At 46.9% G+C, this 13,710-nt stretch overlaps 1 protein-coding gene across 1 annotated transcript; it reads left to right on the top strand.

Annotated features, from left to right (window-relative positions):
- Nucleotides 1–3,137: 3,137 nt before the first annotated feature.
- Nucleotides 3,138–7,124, top strand: LOC117862502 (beta-fructofuranosidase, insoluble isoenzyme 2). Its single transcript, XM_034745992.2, has 7 exons — nt 3,138–3,403; nt 4,095–4,103; nt 4,553–5,415; nt 5,496–5,654; nt 6,113–6,363; nt 6,505–6,595; nt 6,693–7,124. Exons 1-7 carry the CDS (start codon nt 3,217–3,219, stop codon nt 6,876–6,878), a joined length of 1,746 nt encoding a protein of 581 aa, XP_034601883.1. The 5' UTR covers nt 3,138–3,216; the 3' UTR covers nt 6,879–7,124.
- The last annotated feature ends 6,586 nt before the right edge of the window (nt 7,125–13,710 follow it).

Genomic DNA, 13,710 nt, shown 5'->3' on the forward strand with positions numbered 1-13,710 from the left:
TGTGCCTCCCTCCCTCCGCCGGCGAGCCACGCCATCCGTCTATTCCATGGACGGGGGATCTGGATGGCTTGGAGGAGCTCCGGGGCAGGAAGTTCAAGCACGGCTGCGGCAAAGAGGAGCGTCATGGCGAGGCTTCTCTATCTCCCACCTCTCTCCCATGCGGCCATGCCTAGGGCGGCAACAGGTGCTCAACTCCTAGCGCCAGCAGCGTGCCGCTCCCCTTTGCCGCTGAGCTAGGGGCCGTGTCGCTTCCTTCCGCCACCAGACCGGGAGCTCCTCCCTCCAATGGCTGCGTCGTTCCCCTCTCTTCATTGGCGGCGGCATTGAGTTTGACCGAGTAGAGGCTCCTCGGCGGTGAAGGACGAGTGGCGCATCGAGCTTGACCGGGCTGTTGGACGGTGGAGAGAGGATAGATGACCAAATTCCAATTGCTTCCTTTTGCACATCCAAACGTGAAATTGAATTTCACTGCTTCTTACGATTTCAAAAAAGGAAATGCAATAGCCATCCAAACAATAGAATTGGAATTCTAGCCATTTCAATACTATGGTTGAATTGGTATTGGATCCAATTCAATGCCAAACTCTCCAATATCGACATCCAAACGCACCCTAAATGAAATCTTAAAACAAAAATAATCAAATCACCATGCATGACTAACGTGAGTGGATGAGCCCTGTGCTGATGCCGAATTGAGCGTAGCTCAACTATAAGGCTCCTTATGGTGGAACCTGCCACCAGAGTTCGAGTACTTGCCTCGACAGCTCGCATTTTCCTAAATTTATTTCATGATTTAACCGGCGCAATTCTTTCAGTGGTAGGTGATATGCCCCTCGACACTGAGGCGCCAGTGCTGACTTTGTTAATCTCGAGGATTTGCCGGATTAGTCTTTTGAAGGTGCTCATAGGGGTAGGGTTGCATACGTGTGTTCGTAGAGGTGAGTGTGCATACGTGTATATATCTGCATCTGTACGGTGTGATTCGAAAAAAAGGCCCCTGTGTTGATGATTGGCGGCTTGCTTTCGCATATACACCGCTGCGTTCCGTGGGCTGATGTTGGGTTTTATTGGTATTTATAGTTATATTCCTTATACAACTTGGGGAAGCTATATAGAGCCCCCGAGAAACATCCTGAAATAGAGGTTCTCAATATAGAAAAGGGGAAACAAGGAGAGAGGCTTGCCAGATTGTTGGCCCATGATACAGTATGCATAAGTAAAACCTGAACGGGCTGGATTATCCGGGTTTGATAGTGCAACATAGTAGGCATAACTTTGGCCCATCCTAAATCTACTTTGTACATGAGAGTTGACACCACCTACGAGCCCAATCAAAGTTGGAAGGTAGGCATCCATTGCTGCTGCTGCTGCTTCTTCTTTTTCTCCCCTATTTTTTCCATTTCTTTTTTTTTTGGTTCTCACTTGGCCGCCTTTTGTACTTGAGCATCACAGTCAATGTAGAGCCCAAGAATCTAAGATCATTGTGTTTCATGTCTTAATGCTATTGGTACCTTGCTGTGAATCTTCCTTTTGCCTCGCTAGCACTTCTATGCATAAACGCATCGACCCCTAGTACATTTCTTAATGAAAAAGTGTGATTTATAAACAGGACCTATTGGGTCGTGTGAATTAAAATCCATGATCCTTCAAGAGTTACTACCTTCCATTTTTTAACATCTTGGTACCAACATTCAAATTACATTTTTTTGATGCCTCTGAATTGCAAGACCGGAACAAGGTTCATCGGAAAATATACAAAGGACAAAATTGTGACTTCAAGAACTAGACGATCATATAGTGCGTGGAGCATTTTCGTTCACTTCCCTTAGCCGGCGATCATGTTGTGCTTGCGCAAAAGGAAAGTTGGTGAGTGGATTCGAGAGGGAATATGAGATGATGGAGAACGTGCCTAGTAGTGCGAGGTAGCTGGTGCGGGGAACGAATGGACACGGATCCGACGTCGCATCAAAGGCCAGAACCGACCGAAACTGAGTGCACTAGCGTAGTACGATCGAAGGACAATGACAATGAACAACATGTCCAGTTGACGGTGTGGTTCGTCCTGTCGTTCGTTGACATGCCCTTTTCCTCTTCGATAATACAACTGGCATAGCCGCCTAACTATTTCAGAGCCAGATTCAGCAAGTTCATGCAGATGGAGGCCTGGAGCCCTTCATCGGCCATTCGGCACAACGCACTTGATGATTCTGAAGGTTACCAAACGGGCGAAAAGAAAACGAAATGTTGCAGAATATAACCACCAGCACCATCTGCATATCCCGATCACCAACGGATGCATATATCTTTCATGCTTTTCAACGGTACAAAGGGAGACCACATTCTACTGGACCATACTAGTTAGTTTCAGAGCCTAAAGAGAAAGAGGGTACCAAGTGTCGTTCCTTTTGTGAATTGTGATCTATAAGAATACATGCAACACCATTCTCTGAATCTCTGAATCTTTGTGTAGCGTGAACTTGTGCCTTGTGATCTGTACGAATACCATGCAACACCATTATTCGAGAGAGATTTATATGGCAAACAGTACAAATTTTACTTAAGTCCCAAATTTTATCTGGGGGTTAGTGGCTTTGTGCCCATCGTTGAGAAATATATTGTTTAATTGCCCTTTGTTGACGATGCACAAGCTCACGGTACACAAAGGCTGCTATCTATCCACTCTGTTCTCGACGCAATGCAAGATAGTGGCCTTGAAGATGGCGATTAGCCCATGCCCCGTCAGCGCCACGTTCCCCACGTTTGCCAGAGCTGTTAAATTACTGTAAAATCACAAGCCAAAAAGGAGCACAAAAGCAAACACCAAGTGAAAAATGCATCCGCTTGCTTGCTGGTGACTTGCGTGTTCCACGCCCCAGGCAGCAAAACCAAACCAGGTGGTGGTGCAGGTTTCTGGCATTTCCTAGTAAAATATGACGACCCCCTCCGCCTCCAATTGTCTGATCTCCAGGGGGGGATTAAAAGTGATCGTCGCTGAATTCAGAGAAAACATATGGCCCCAAAGCCCTGACCTTCCGCTTCCAGCGCCTAAATTTTGTTTTAAAAAAAAAACAGCACAGGCCCGGCACGCGCTGCACTCCGGCCACCGGCGCCGCATTATAAATAGCACCCCCTCGCCTCTGCTTCCGGGCACCCCCCATCAATTCTCTTCTTGTTCTTGCTAGTTGCTACGCCTGTGTGATTAGGGGAGAGCTAGCAATGAGGGCGCTCGGAAGGGTTGCTTGGGCGTGGCTGCTGCTCCTGCAGCTCGCCGGCGCGTCCCATGTCGTCTACGAGAACCTCCTCGAGGTGGAGGAGGCGGCGGCGGCGGCCGTGCCGCCCTCCATTATCGACCCCCTGCTGAGGACCGGGTACCACTTCCAGCCCCGCAAGAACTGGATCAATGGTAATGTTAAACCTGCTCGCTTGCTGCCTTGGTCGAGGTTGAACATCCAAAATTTTTCGAAGTTTGACGGCCCACCAAACCAGTTTAGGCTTTAGGACACTGTATTTGCACAAAAGGAACCGATAGCGAGTAATGTTCCGTTGTTCTTCTGTCACTGAGACACAATGGAACAAGTCATGCAGGTTATTAACTAGACAGTTTTTCTTAGGATGATACGTTGAACTTCCCCTGAAGTAAGAGGATAAACCTTCTTCAGGGTTTTGACTTATCACCTGTAGGCTTATGTCAGGGGAAGCTCAATATATCACCCTTGACAGGTTTATGCACAGACAGAACATTGATTTGACTGTGAGCTCAGGCATGTACACTTGACGGTTAACCCATCAACACAACTAAAACCTCAAATTTTGTTCATGCTCATAATACTAGAGTATGCCAGTTCTGTCTACCAGTCTCTGGCAGGAACCGCTGTTAACTGAAGAAGTTTTCAGTGCTGCCTACCTGTACACTTGGCAGGAACCATGCATTTACCAGTCTATGTAGGTTGCTAGCTCTACTTTTGTTGCTTTTCTGTTCTCGGATTTAATAGTGGCTGTTGCCAAGGTTAGGCTCTAACTCGATTTTCTAATCATCTCGGTGGGCTGGTGTGCGCTCTGACTGCATCCGCGACGAAACTTTTGGAACGCCACAGATCCCAACGGTACGTCGCTTTCCTTCCCTTTAAACTTTCTGTCACAAATCTCTGCCGTTTGAAGTTGTTATATTTCTGCTAGATTTATGTATATGTCTTCGCAACTTGCAAATTCATTTGCTGTTTTGCACGGCAGAGTACGGTGTTGCCCTTTTCTGACGAAATAGGATCACATCACATTTAGTATTCAACTGGTAGGCAAATCGAGCTCCGCATGTAGGCACTAGGCAAGCATACCTGTTGACCATGGTCACAAAGATAGAGATGAACAAAATTTAGTTTCCTCAAAAAATGGCAGCATGAATAATTGTTTGCTGGCTCCATAATAGTAATATGTTAATCGGTGTTCCTAATCTTAACAGCTGGAAATAAAACTTATACACTTATCTAGTGACGTCAAATTTTGTATTTTATTTTCCTCATAATTAAGGAGAAAATTGGATTTGATATCTCTGCAGCTCCACTGTACTACAAGGGGTGGTACCACCTCTTCTATCAGTACAACCCCAAGGGCGCCGTGTGGGGCAACATCGTGTGGGCGCACTCGGTGTCGCGTGACCTCATCAACTGGATGGCACTGAAGCCGGCGATCGAGCCCAGCATCGCGTCCGACAAGTACGGCTGCTGGTCGGGCTCGGCGACCATGCTCCCCGACGGCACGCCGACGATCATGTACACGGGCGTCAACCGCCCCGACGTCAACTACCAGGTCCAGAACGTGGCCTACCCGCGGAACAAGTCGGACCCGCTGCTCCGGGAGTGGGACAAGCCCTCGCACAACCCCATCATCGTGCCCAAGGCCGGCATCAACGCGACGCAGTTCCGCGACCCCACCACCGCGTGGCGCGCCGGCGGCCACTGGCGGCTGCTCATCGGCAGCGTGACGGGCCCCGCCCACGGCGTGGCGTACGTGTACCGGAGCCGCGACTTCAAGCGGTGGACGCGGGTGGAGCGGCCGCTGCACTCGGCGGCGACGGGGATGTGGGAGTGCCCGGACTTTTACCCCGTCGAGGCCGCCGGCCGCCGCGAGGGGCTGGACACGTCGGTGTCCGGCCGGCGGGCGAGGAAGTACGTGCTGAAGAACAGCCTCGACCTGCGGCGGTACGACTACTACACCGTCGGCACGTACGACCGGAGGGCCGAGCGGTACGTGCCCGACGACCCCGCCGGCGACGAGCGCCACCTGCGGTACGACTACGGCAACTTCTACGCGTCCAAGACGTTCTACGACCCGGCGAAGCGGCGCCGGATCCTCTGGGGCTGGGCCAACGAGTCCGACACCTCCGCCGACGACGTCGCCAAGGGCTGGGCTGGGATTCAGGTTGGTTTACATGCGTTCTTCCATGGCTAGATGTCGATCAATCATGCATGGCGTCATGCATTTTCGGTGCTCCATATCAGGCGATTCCAAGGACGGTGTGGCTGGACCCCAGCGGGAAGCAGCTGCTGCAGTGGCCGATCGAGGAGGTCGAGGCGCTCAGAGGCAAGTCGGTCACTGTCAAGCACAGGGTGATCAAGCCAGGACAGCACGTCGAGGTGACGGGGCTACAAACTGCACAGGTCTGTCATGCTTACAACTTGCAGTCCTTTTCACGTGGCAGTCCATGCATGTACGTTTTGCCTGCCGATGGATAGATATATTTTTCCAAAGAACCAAAAGGAATAACAGCACTACTGGCATCAACCCTGATCTGCGAATCGCAGCACGATGTCATCCTGGCTCACAATCCCTTATCTACTGCCAGTGCTTAGAACGCACAAGCCGATCGTGCCCAGCGTGCAGCCCCGCGCGGCCACTAGCTGCCCTCGCCCGTCGCCTTTCCTACGTGCCATCTACGTCGCCCACCCATTTTTCACCGCACCTTTTGCCGTCATCACCACTCACCTTCATGGCACTATCACAAGTACCAGGAGCTAGTCCTTTACCTTTAGAATCCTTTTCTTCTCCAGTTGCGATGTGATGATGAGTTAGGAACTAACCTCGGCGTGCGCGCACTTTGTGCGCTCTTGCTGTGCAGGCTGACGTGGAGGTGACCTTCGAGGTGTCGAGCCTGGCGGGCGCCGAGTCGCTGGACCCAGAGCTTGCCGGCGACGCGCAGCGGCTGTGCGGTGCCAGGGGTGCCGCCGTGGAGGGTGGCGTCGGGCCGTTCGGGCTGTGGGTGCTCGCCTCCGCCGACCGGCAGGAGAGGACCGCCGTGTTCTTCAGGGTGTTCAGGCCCGCGCGCGGCGGCGACAAGCCCGTCGTGCTCATGTGCACCGACCCCACTAAGTAAGTGCGCGCGCGCACTGGCATCGATCGATGACACGTTGGCATGTAGTCAGCCACGAGTTTTTCGTGTGCTCACCTTCTAACGCACTTGACTAGTTGACTGCACTGACTTGGGTTTCCGTTTTGTTTTTTCTTGGGCAGGTCGTCTCTGAACCCAAACCTGTACCAGCCGACGTTTGCAGGTTTTGTTGATACAGACATTTCAGATGGGAAGATCTCTCTGAGAAGCCTGGTATGCATACAGTTAAACGAAGTTTCAGAAGCTTAGACAATTTTGTTTCCTTAACTAATTAGGTGTTTATTTGGACGCTTAATTATTTTCTCTGCAGATCGACCGGTCGGTTGTGGAGAGCTTTGGAGCCGGGGGCAAGACCTGCATCCTCTCGCGGGTCTACCCGTCGCTCGCCACCGGCAAGAACGCTCGCCTCTACGTGTTCAACGGCGGGAAGGCGGACGTCAAGGTGTCCCGTCTGACGGCGTGGGAGATGAAGAAGCCACTCATGAATGGCGCCTGAAGTATTACAAGCATGCGAGCTCCCATGGTGTCTCGTCCACATTTGGCGTGTCTTTCCTTTTCATTTCAGGTGTTTCCACGTTTCCATTGATTGTTAGGGATAATGGACCGTGCTCCTTAATTTGTACAATGGCTTGTGCTGTGCTTTAATCTATGAGTACGATTTCACTCACAGAAAAATGAGTATGATTGTGTATGAAGGTGCCAATTCATATGCCACTAGCTACGAATAAGAAACATTTATACATGTTCTGGGTGCGCATTGACGATAAACCGGTGCTAGTTTAATTTGTAAGCTGGTCTCTCAGTACAGGTTGTCAATTACTGATGAAGGACTGTGCTATCTTATACTGTGGGCCTTTTCAAACAAGATAAAACAAAAATTGTCAATGGTCTCATGCTAAATGACCAAAATATGGTATCATTTTCGTCCTTGATTCTTTTACCAAGTTGTGGCTCCTTTGTCAGTTGCACCTATCATCGCCAAAAACTTCCTGCTCCATAAAATTCATAACCTCGCATGGCTTCAATTACCAGATAGAACATTATGCTTATAGGTTAAACTAAGCATCCTAGGTAGGTCAAAATAAAGCCTCATCCTGATAGCATTTCCCCATTCTCTATTCAGCTGCAGTGGTGCACAATGCAGTAGTACTTCCTCCCATGTCCATTATTCTTCACACAAGTGCAGCCTAGGTAGGTAAAAGCCTCATCCTGATAGCATTTGACCTTTTTTTTTTCTCAGTAGCATGAAACACTAGTATATATTCCTTCATTTGTGGCACCAATTCGTATACATTCTTCCTCCCAAAGTAAAAGTATCATACAGCTTTCTGGGTGGACTAACAAGTTACATCAGGGATTGCACTTGCGCTACCTTTCCTCGGAAGACAAAAGGAGATAAACTTAGAGCGGTTGTTAGGCCAACAGGGCATCGGAATAGTTGATGATCAGGGTAAGATATAAAGATAAGCCTAGTGCACATATATTTAAAGGCGTAGCTGCCATGTTACATTGCGAGGAAAACGCACTTGTACAATGTCTCTGTACACACTTGGCAATGTCCAGTTTGTCTCCACGAGTGCCACCGGATCATATACAACATAAAATGGAAAGGTGCTCCCTAGTTCTAAAAAGATGTTGTTTATGTGTGCCGTCAAATTTTAGAATTTTTTATACAAAATCATTAAAATTTGTCATGTGGAACTAGCCACTACTACAAAACTGATTTGTAAGAACCTCTTTTAGCCACCCACTCTGACTGAAGACCTGTTGAAATGCATGATATCCACATGCACAAACTAAACTACTCCCTCCGTCCCAAATTACTATTCGTTTACATCACTTTTGCCATGTATCTAGATATAAGTATATATGTAGGTGCATGTTAAAATGTGTGTATATAGAAAAAACAAAACGAATAGTAATTTGGGACGGAGAGAGTACATGTGAAAAAACAATTTTTACAGTTAGTTCACTTCAGGAACCACATGTACTAATATCTTTTACAGGCGGTTCCTTAATGCGCTTAAGTAACTATCTAGATGTATACCACAAGTAGTTAGTATAAGGACCGGACTAGTCTATATATTTTCCCGAACCTGAAATTGATACATATTTTATTCTCTCCAGATTTCAACACATTTTCAATACTATATCCAAACACCATTTCATCACAAATTACAAAGATAGACTTTTAGGACAAAGCTAGTACTAACTAACTTCTTCACGTTAATTGACCTTAATGATGTTGGAAGCAACTTTTTGTAACATGAGCATAAATGATGTTGGATAAGTACGTGTTCAAGGGGAAGTGCAATGAAATAGGACTATAAGGCTTCATGTGGATACTTATACCTTCAAAATAGGTACTTAAGAACCCATAAGGATCAGCCTAAGAAAGCCCATGTACAGGTTGAAAGTTTAGTCATAATACCTAGAATGAAATGCACTGAGATTGGAAAACGTACCAACGGAGAATGCACTCTGTTAGAGTTGTACACAATAAAAAAATCAATGAAGTTTTCCCGCAAAAAAAAAATCAATGAAGTTGAGAGGCATCGGACTGCATTGTTTTTGTGTTTTCTTATTCTTGTTTTAGCATGGTAACCTGATTTACATGTAACAGGCATGGCATATTGTTCTAGAAAAAAAATAGTCCCATCCTCAGCCTCGGCTGCATGAGAAGGTGCTGCGAAAGAAAAGTTAGGTCGAATGTAGAGACAACATAGCGATAGAGAACGTGCATAGTGGGCGGAGGTAGAGCTCGAAAAGGAATGGAAACGGAAATCGCACCCAAATGTTAGAACCCGAACTGAGAGCAAAGGACAACGAACAAGAGGCCTAGTTGAGTTGAGACTTGACAGAAAGTTTCTCGTTGTGTTGACACTTGACAGTGCTTTTTCCTTTTCGAGGACACATTGCCAAGATTCCAGCGAGTTGCCATGTGCCCACGCACGTAGATGAAGGCTGTGCTATCATTGTGCTGCGCAGAAGCTGATTACTGATGCCGACGGGTACTAAACTAAAGGGAAAAGGCGAAGGTGCATAAGCATAGTCCGCAACCATTAGGGAACATTTACGGTTTTCAGTGGTATAAATAAAAAACATATATATTACCTCTGAATATAAAACACCATTGACTATTTTTTTCATTTAACTATTCATCTTTTCTAAAAATATTTATACAACATGATAAAAGTACTTTTAATGATAGATGTAATAATAATCATTTTACTTTATTTAGCTAATTCATTAAATAAATATTATTTATCAAACTTTGAGAAAAAATAGATCGTGTCATATATTTAAGAACAACTATTTGAAGACAGAGATAGTACTTTACATAAACACCATTCTACTCTATTATATGACATAGTGTGTCAACCCGCACGAAGAAAATGCTACGCGAACCTCAACCGGTTTCAATAAGATACTGATGTCAGCTAGGAGGTAAAGAAAAAACCTCGGCCAAGATGCGTAATTTTTTTTCTGCAAAACACAAGATAGACGCAAATGCCCACATATGCACACGCACGCTCACTTTTATGAATACATGTAACACTATCCCTATAAGCATCTCCAAGAGACTGAACTAACAGGTCTTGAGATTAAAGAAGTCACCACAGGCATCTGATGGGCATGTCACCTACCACTGAAAGACTAGAATCGTTAATTCCTGAAATAAGTCTAGAAAAATACAAGCACATATGCCAGATTGAGAACTCGAACTTGAGTTGGCAGGGTTCATTACAAGAAATCTCTAAAACCTTAAGTTGATGGAAAAAGATTAGCAGTTCAATTATACTTCAGCATTCCCGCTCAAGCATAGGCGTTGTCAGGCCTTAGACGTGAATAATAAGAGCGGGCAACAATTTTTTTTTGTTAAACTTCACTTCTAGGAATGATATTGCATTTGTCTCTAATACCAATTTAGCTGCATGTATCAATTAGTTAATTATTACACCTGTAATCCTAAGTTGATAGTTGATAGTTGATAGAAAAAATGAGCAATTTACTTATATTTCAACAGAAATATCTTGTGTGCTCTCCTTTTATGGTGTCCATGTTAATCCTTACAAGATATAATAGAAAAATAGAAAACCTAAAGGACATATTTTAGTAAGCTTCTTCAGCAAAAAATCATGTACTAGCCAATACACTAAAACACTTTGCATATCCTTAGAAGACGGGTCAGTCTAACTGAGTACCTTTATACTCAAGGTAGTGGCGAAGCTAGAGTAAATTAGTGGGGGATGCATTTGCCTTGTGGGTGCATAGTGTTGAGCTAAGGAGGGTGCATGTATGGTGAAAATTTAAGCATAATCACTATTTTTGCAAAATTTAGGGGTGCATTAGCACCCACTAATCATAGTGTAGCTTCACCCCTGACTCAAAGTATCTTTAACTTGTGGCAGAAGATTCCACTGAAGCCAGGTGAAGAGGTGCTTATGATGAACAAGAACATATTGTTGAGTCCAATATATTCTTGCAAATACGTTCTTGATTATTGTATAATTAAAGTTTTACAAAAATATTGTTCCCGACTAAGTTTGTTTCGAAAACCTCTTAGACTGGTTTGACCAACACTTTAAGGGGGTGTTTGGCAACACACTCCTAAACTTTAGTACCTGTCACATCGGATGTTTGGATACTAATTAGAAGTATTAAATATAGTCTAATTACAAAACTAATTGCACAGATGGAGTCTAATTTGCGAGACGAATCTATTAAGCCTAATTAGTCCATGATTTGATAATGTGGTGCTACAGTAACCATTTTCTAATGATGGATTAATTAGGCTTAATAGATTCGTCTCGTGAATTAGTATAAGGGTTCTGCAGTTAGTTTTATAATTAGCTCATATTTAGTCCTTCTAATTAGCATCCGAACATTCGATGTGACCCTCCTAAAGTTTAGTACCTCGTATCCAAACAACCCCAAAGTTTCTTATGGTTTGAAATAAATTGTATCTCTATAAATTATTTATGTAAAAATTTTGATGTATGTTGTGAGTTTCTCTTCGCAAAAGCAGTCCTGAATGCATGGTTAAGATGACAGTTCTAACGTGGATGATTCGGGATTGTCCCGATGACACCTCATGAATTGCCAAATTTACATTGTTTCAAGAGCGTTGGCAATAGTTACCGATGCGGTGGTGATTAGGGGCACCGGCACTTGAGCCGTTTTAAATGTAGGAGTACAACTTGATGGACAACTATTTATTGTTCAAAAGCATAGATGGTTATTGTTACACGTATGTGCTAAAAGCAATGGTAGGAATGTAGTTTAAGTGCTGAAGCTATAAAAAAAAGAGTAACTCAGTGGACATGACTAACTAACAGGTACTTCCTCCGTTCCAAATTATAAGGCATTTCAATTTTTTTGGAGAGTCAAAGCATCTCAAATTTGACCAAATTTATACAATAAAATACTAACATTCATGATACCTAATAGGTACCATTAGTTTCTTCATTAAATATATTTTCATAATATATCTATTCCGTGCCATAAACTTTTGTGATCTTCTTTATAATTTTAGTCAAACATAAATTGGTTTGATTTTTTAAGAAAGTTAGAATAACTTATAATTTATAATTTGCTATTTTCTTATGTCCTCGGAAGTTACTCGGCGCCACGTTCCCCACGTTTAACAGGGCAGGTAAGTGTCGAAATCAAGTGCTAAAATTACCGCGCGCCATCAGAAGAGATCACACTATTACAGAACATAAACCAAGGGAAAATTTTCTTCTGATTAGGTGCGGGTGAACTACGATTTTCCACACACGCCGAAAGCAAATAAAACAAACCAGGTTTCACATCGTAAAGAAAAAAAAAATGCAGCCTGATAGAGTCGTGAACATTTCGACAAAATCTGCAGATTTTCCAGCAACCCCTTGTCAGATACGACGACCTGCTGCTCTCCGCGGAAAAAAATTCCAAGAGGACGGTGCCCAAACTTCTGTTCGTGAGAATCCACCCTGGATGTGCGACGCGTGGCTACTGCTGCCATCCGATGCACATGCTCGTGAGGCTCGACAGGCTCGGCTTGCATACCTTGGCTCACAGGCTCCAGGCTTCGATACAGCCAAGCGAGGATCCTGGAACCTGCCGCCGCCATCGTCCCCTCATCCACTGCTGCAGCTCGTCTGCCGGAGCCCCGCGTCCGCGGCCGCAGCTCCCTTGGACGGCCTCCTCCGAGATCTCGTCATCCCCGCACGCGGCCTCGATCTCGGCGTGGAGCCTCTCCTAGACCGCCAGGTTCTTGACCAGCTCGGCCATGATCCACTGCAGAGCCGTCGAGGTGGTGCGGGTCCCAACGTTGAGGAACTCGGAGCAGAGCTTTACGATCTCGTCGTCGGTGAGCGGGCGGTTGCGCTCCTCAGGGACAAGCAACCTGATGTCGAGTGCCGGAACATGGTCTCGTTCGCCGTGCCTTCCTGCATGAGCCGCTGCTTGTACTCCCGCGGCGCGTTGATCAGCGGCATGAAGAGCTCCTTCTGGTGCCGCCGTAGGGCGCGTCCAGTCTCGAGGTGCCCGCGGAAGACGTGCTTGGTGACGGACGGGAGGAAGAAGAAGAGCCCATCTGTCTGGGGCTGGATATGTACGTGAGCCAGGCGTGCTCGGCGTCCTCCATGGTGTGCACCACCGGCTCGTCGAGCCTCTCGCTGAAGCACATGATCACGAGGAGGCAGAACACCGTGTACTGGAACGCGTCCATGACGTTGCCGGGCGCGTCACCCGACTCCCGCAGCTTCTCCATGAGGACGCAGCGCACCCAGGCGCGCGCCGGAGCAAACTGCCTGACGCGCGACGGGTGGAGCGCCTCGCCGACGAGGTTGCGCCGCAGGAGGCTCCAGACGGGCCCGTAATCGGTGCGGGTGATGATGCTGTCGCTCACGCTGAGGAGCACGTTCAGCGTGCCTGACGTCCAAGGGAGCTACGGCCGCGGACGCTAGGGCTCTGGCAGACGAGCTGCAGCGGATGAGGGGACGTAGGCGATGGCCGCGGCGGCGGTGGGTTCCCAGGACCCTCGCTCGGCTGGCTCGAAGCCTGGAGCCTGTGAGCCAAGGTATGCAAGCCGAGCCTGTCGAGCCTCACGAGCAGGTGCATCGGATGGCAGCAGTAGCCACGCGTCGCCCATCTAGTGGGTCCTCGTGGACAGAAGTTCGGGGACCGTCCCATGGAATTATTTTCCGCCCTCCGCGGGCGAAAACGACGTTGCTGAATTCAGAAAAAGCATAAGTTCCAGGCCACAATCACGGGATTTCGAGCGCTTAAAAAAACAGCGCACGCCTGCCACGCCTCGCACGCTGGCCATGAAGCCATCAGCT

The sequence above is a fragment of the Setaria viridis genome, chromosome 7 (assembly GCF_005286985.2).
Source record: "Setaria viridis chromosome 7, Setaria_viridis_v4.0, whole genome shotgun sequence".
In the NCBI taxonomy this organism is placed as follows: domain Eukaryota; kingdom Viridiplantae; phylum Streptophyta; class Magnoliopsida; order Poales; family Poaceae; genus Setaria; species Setaria viridis.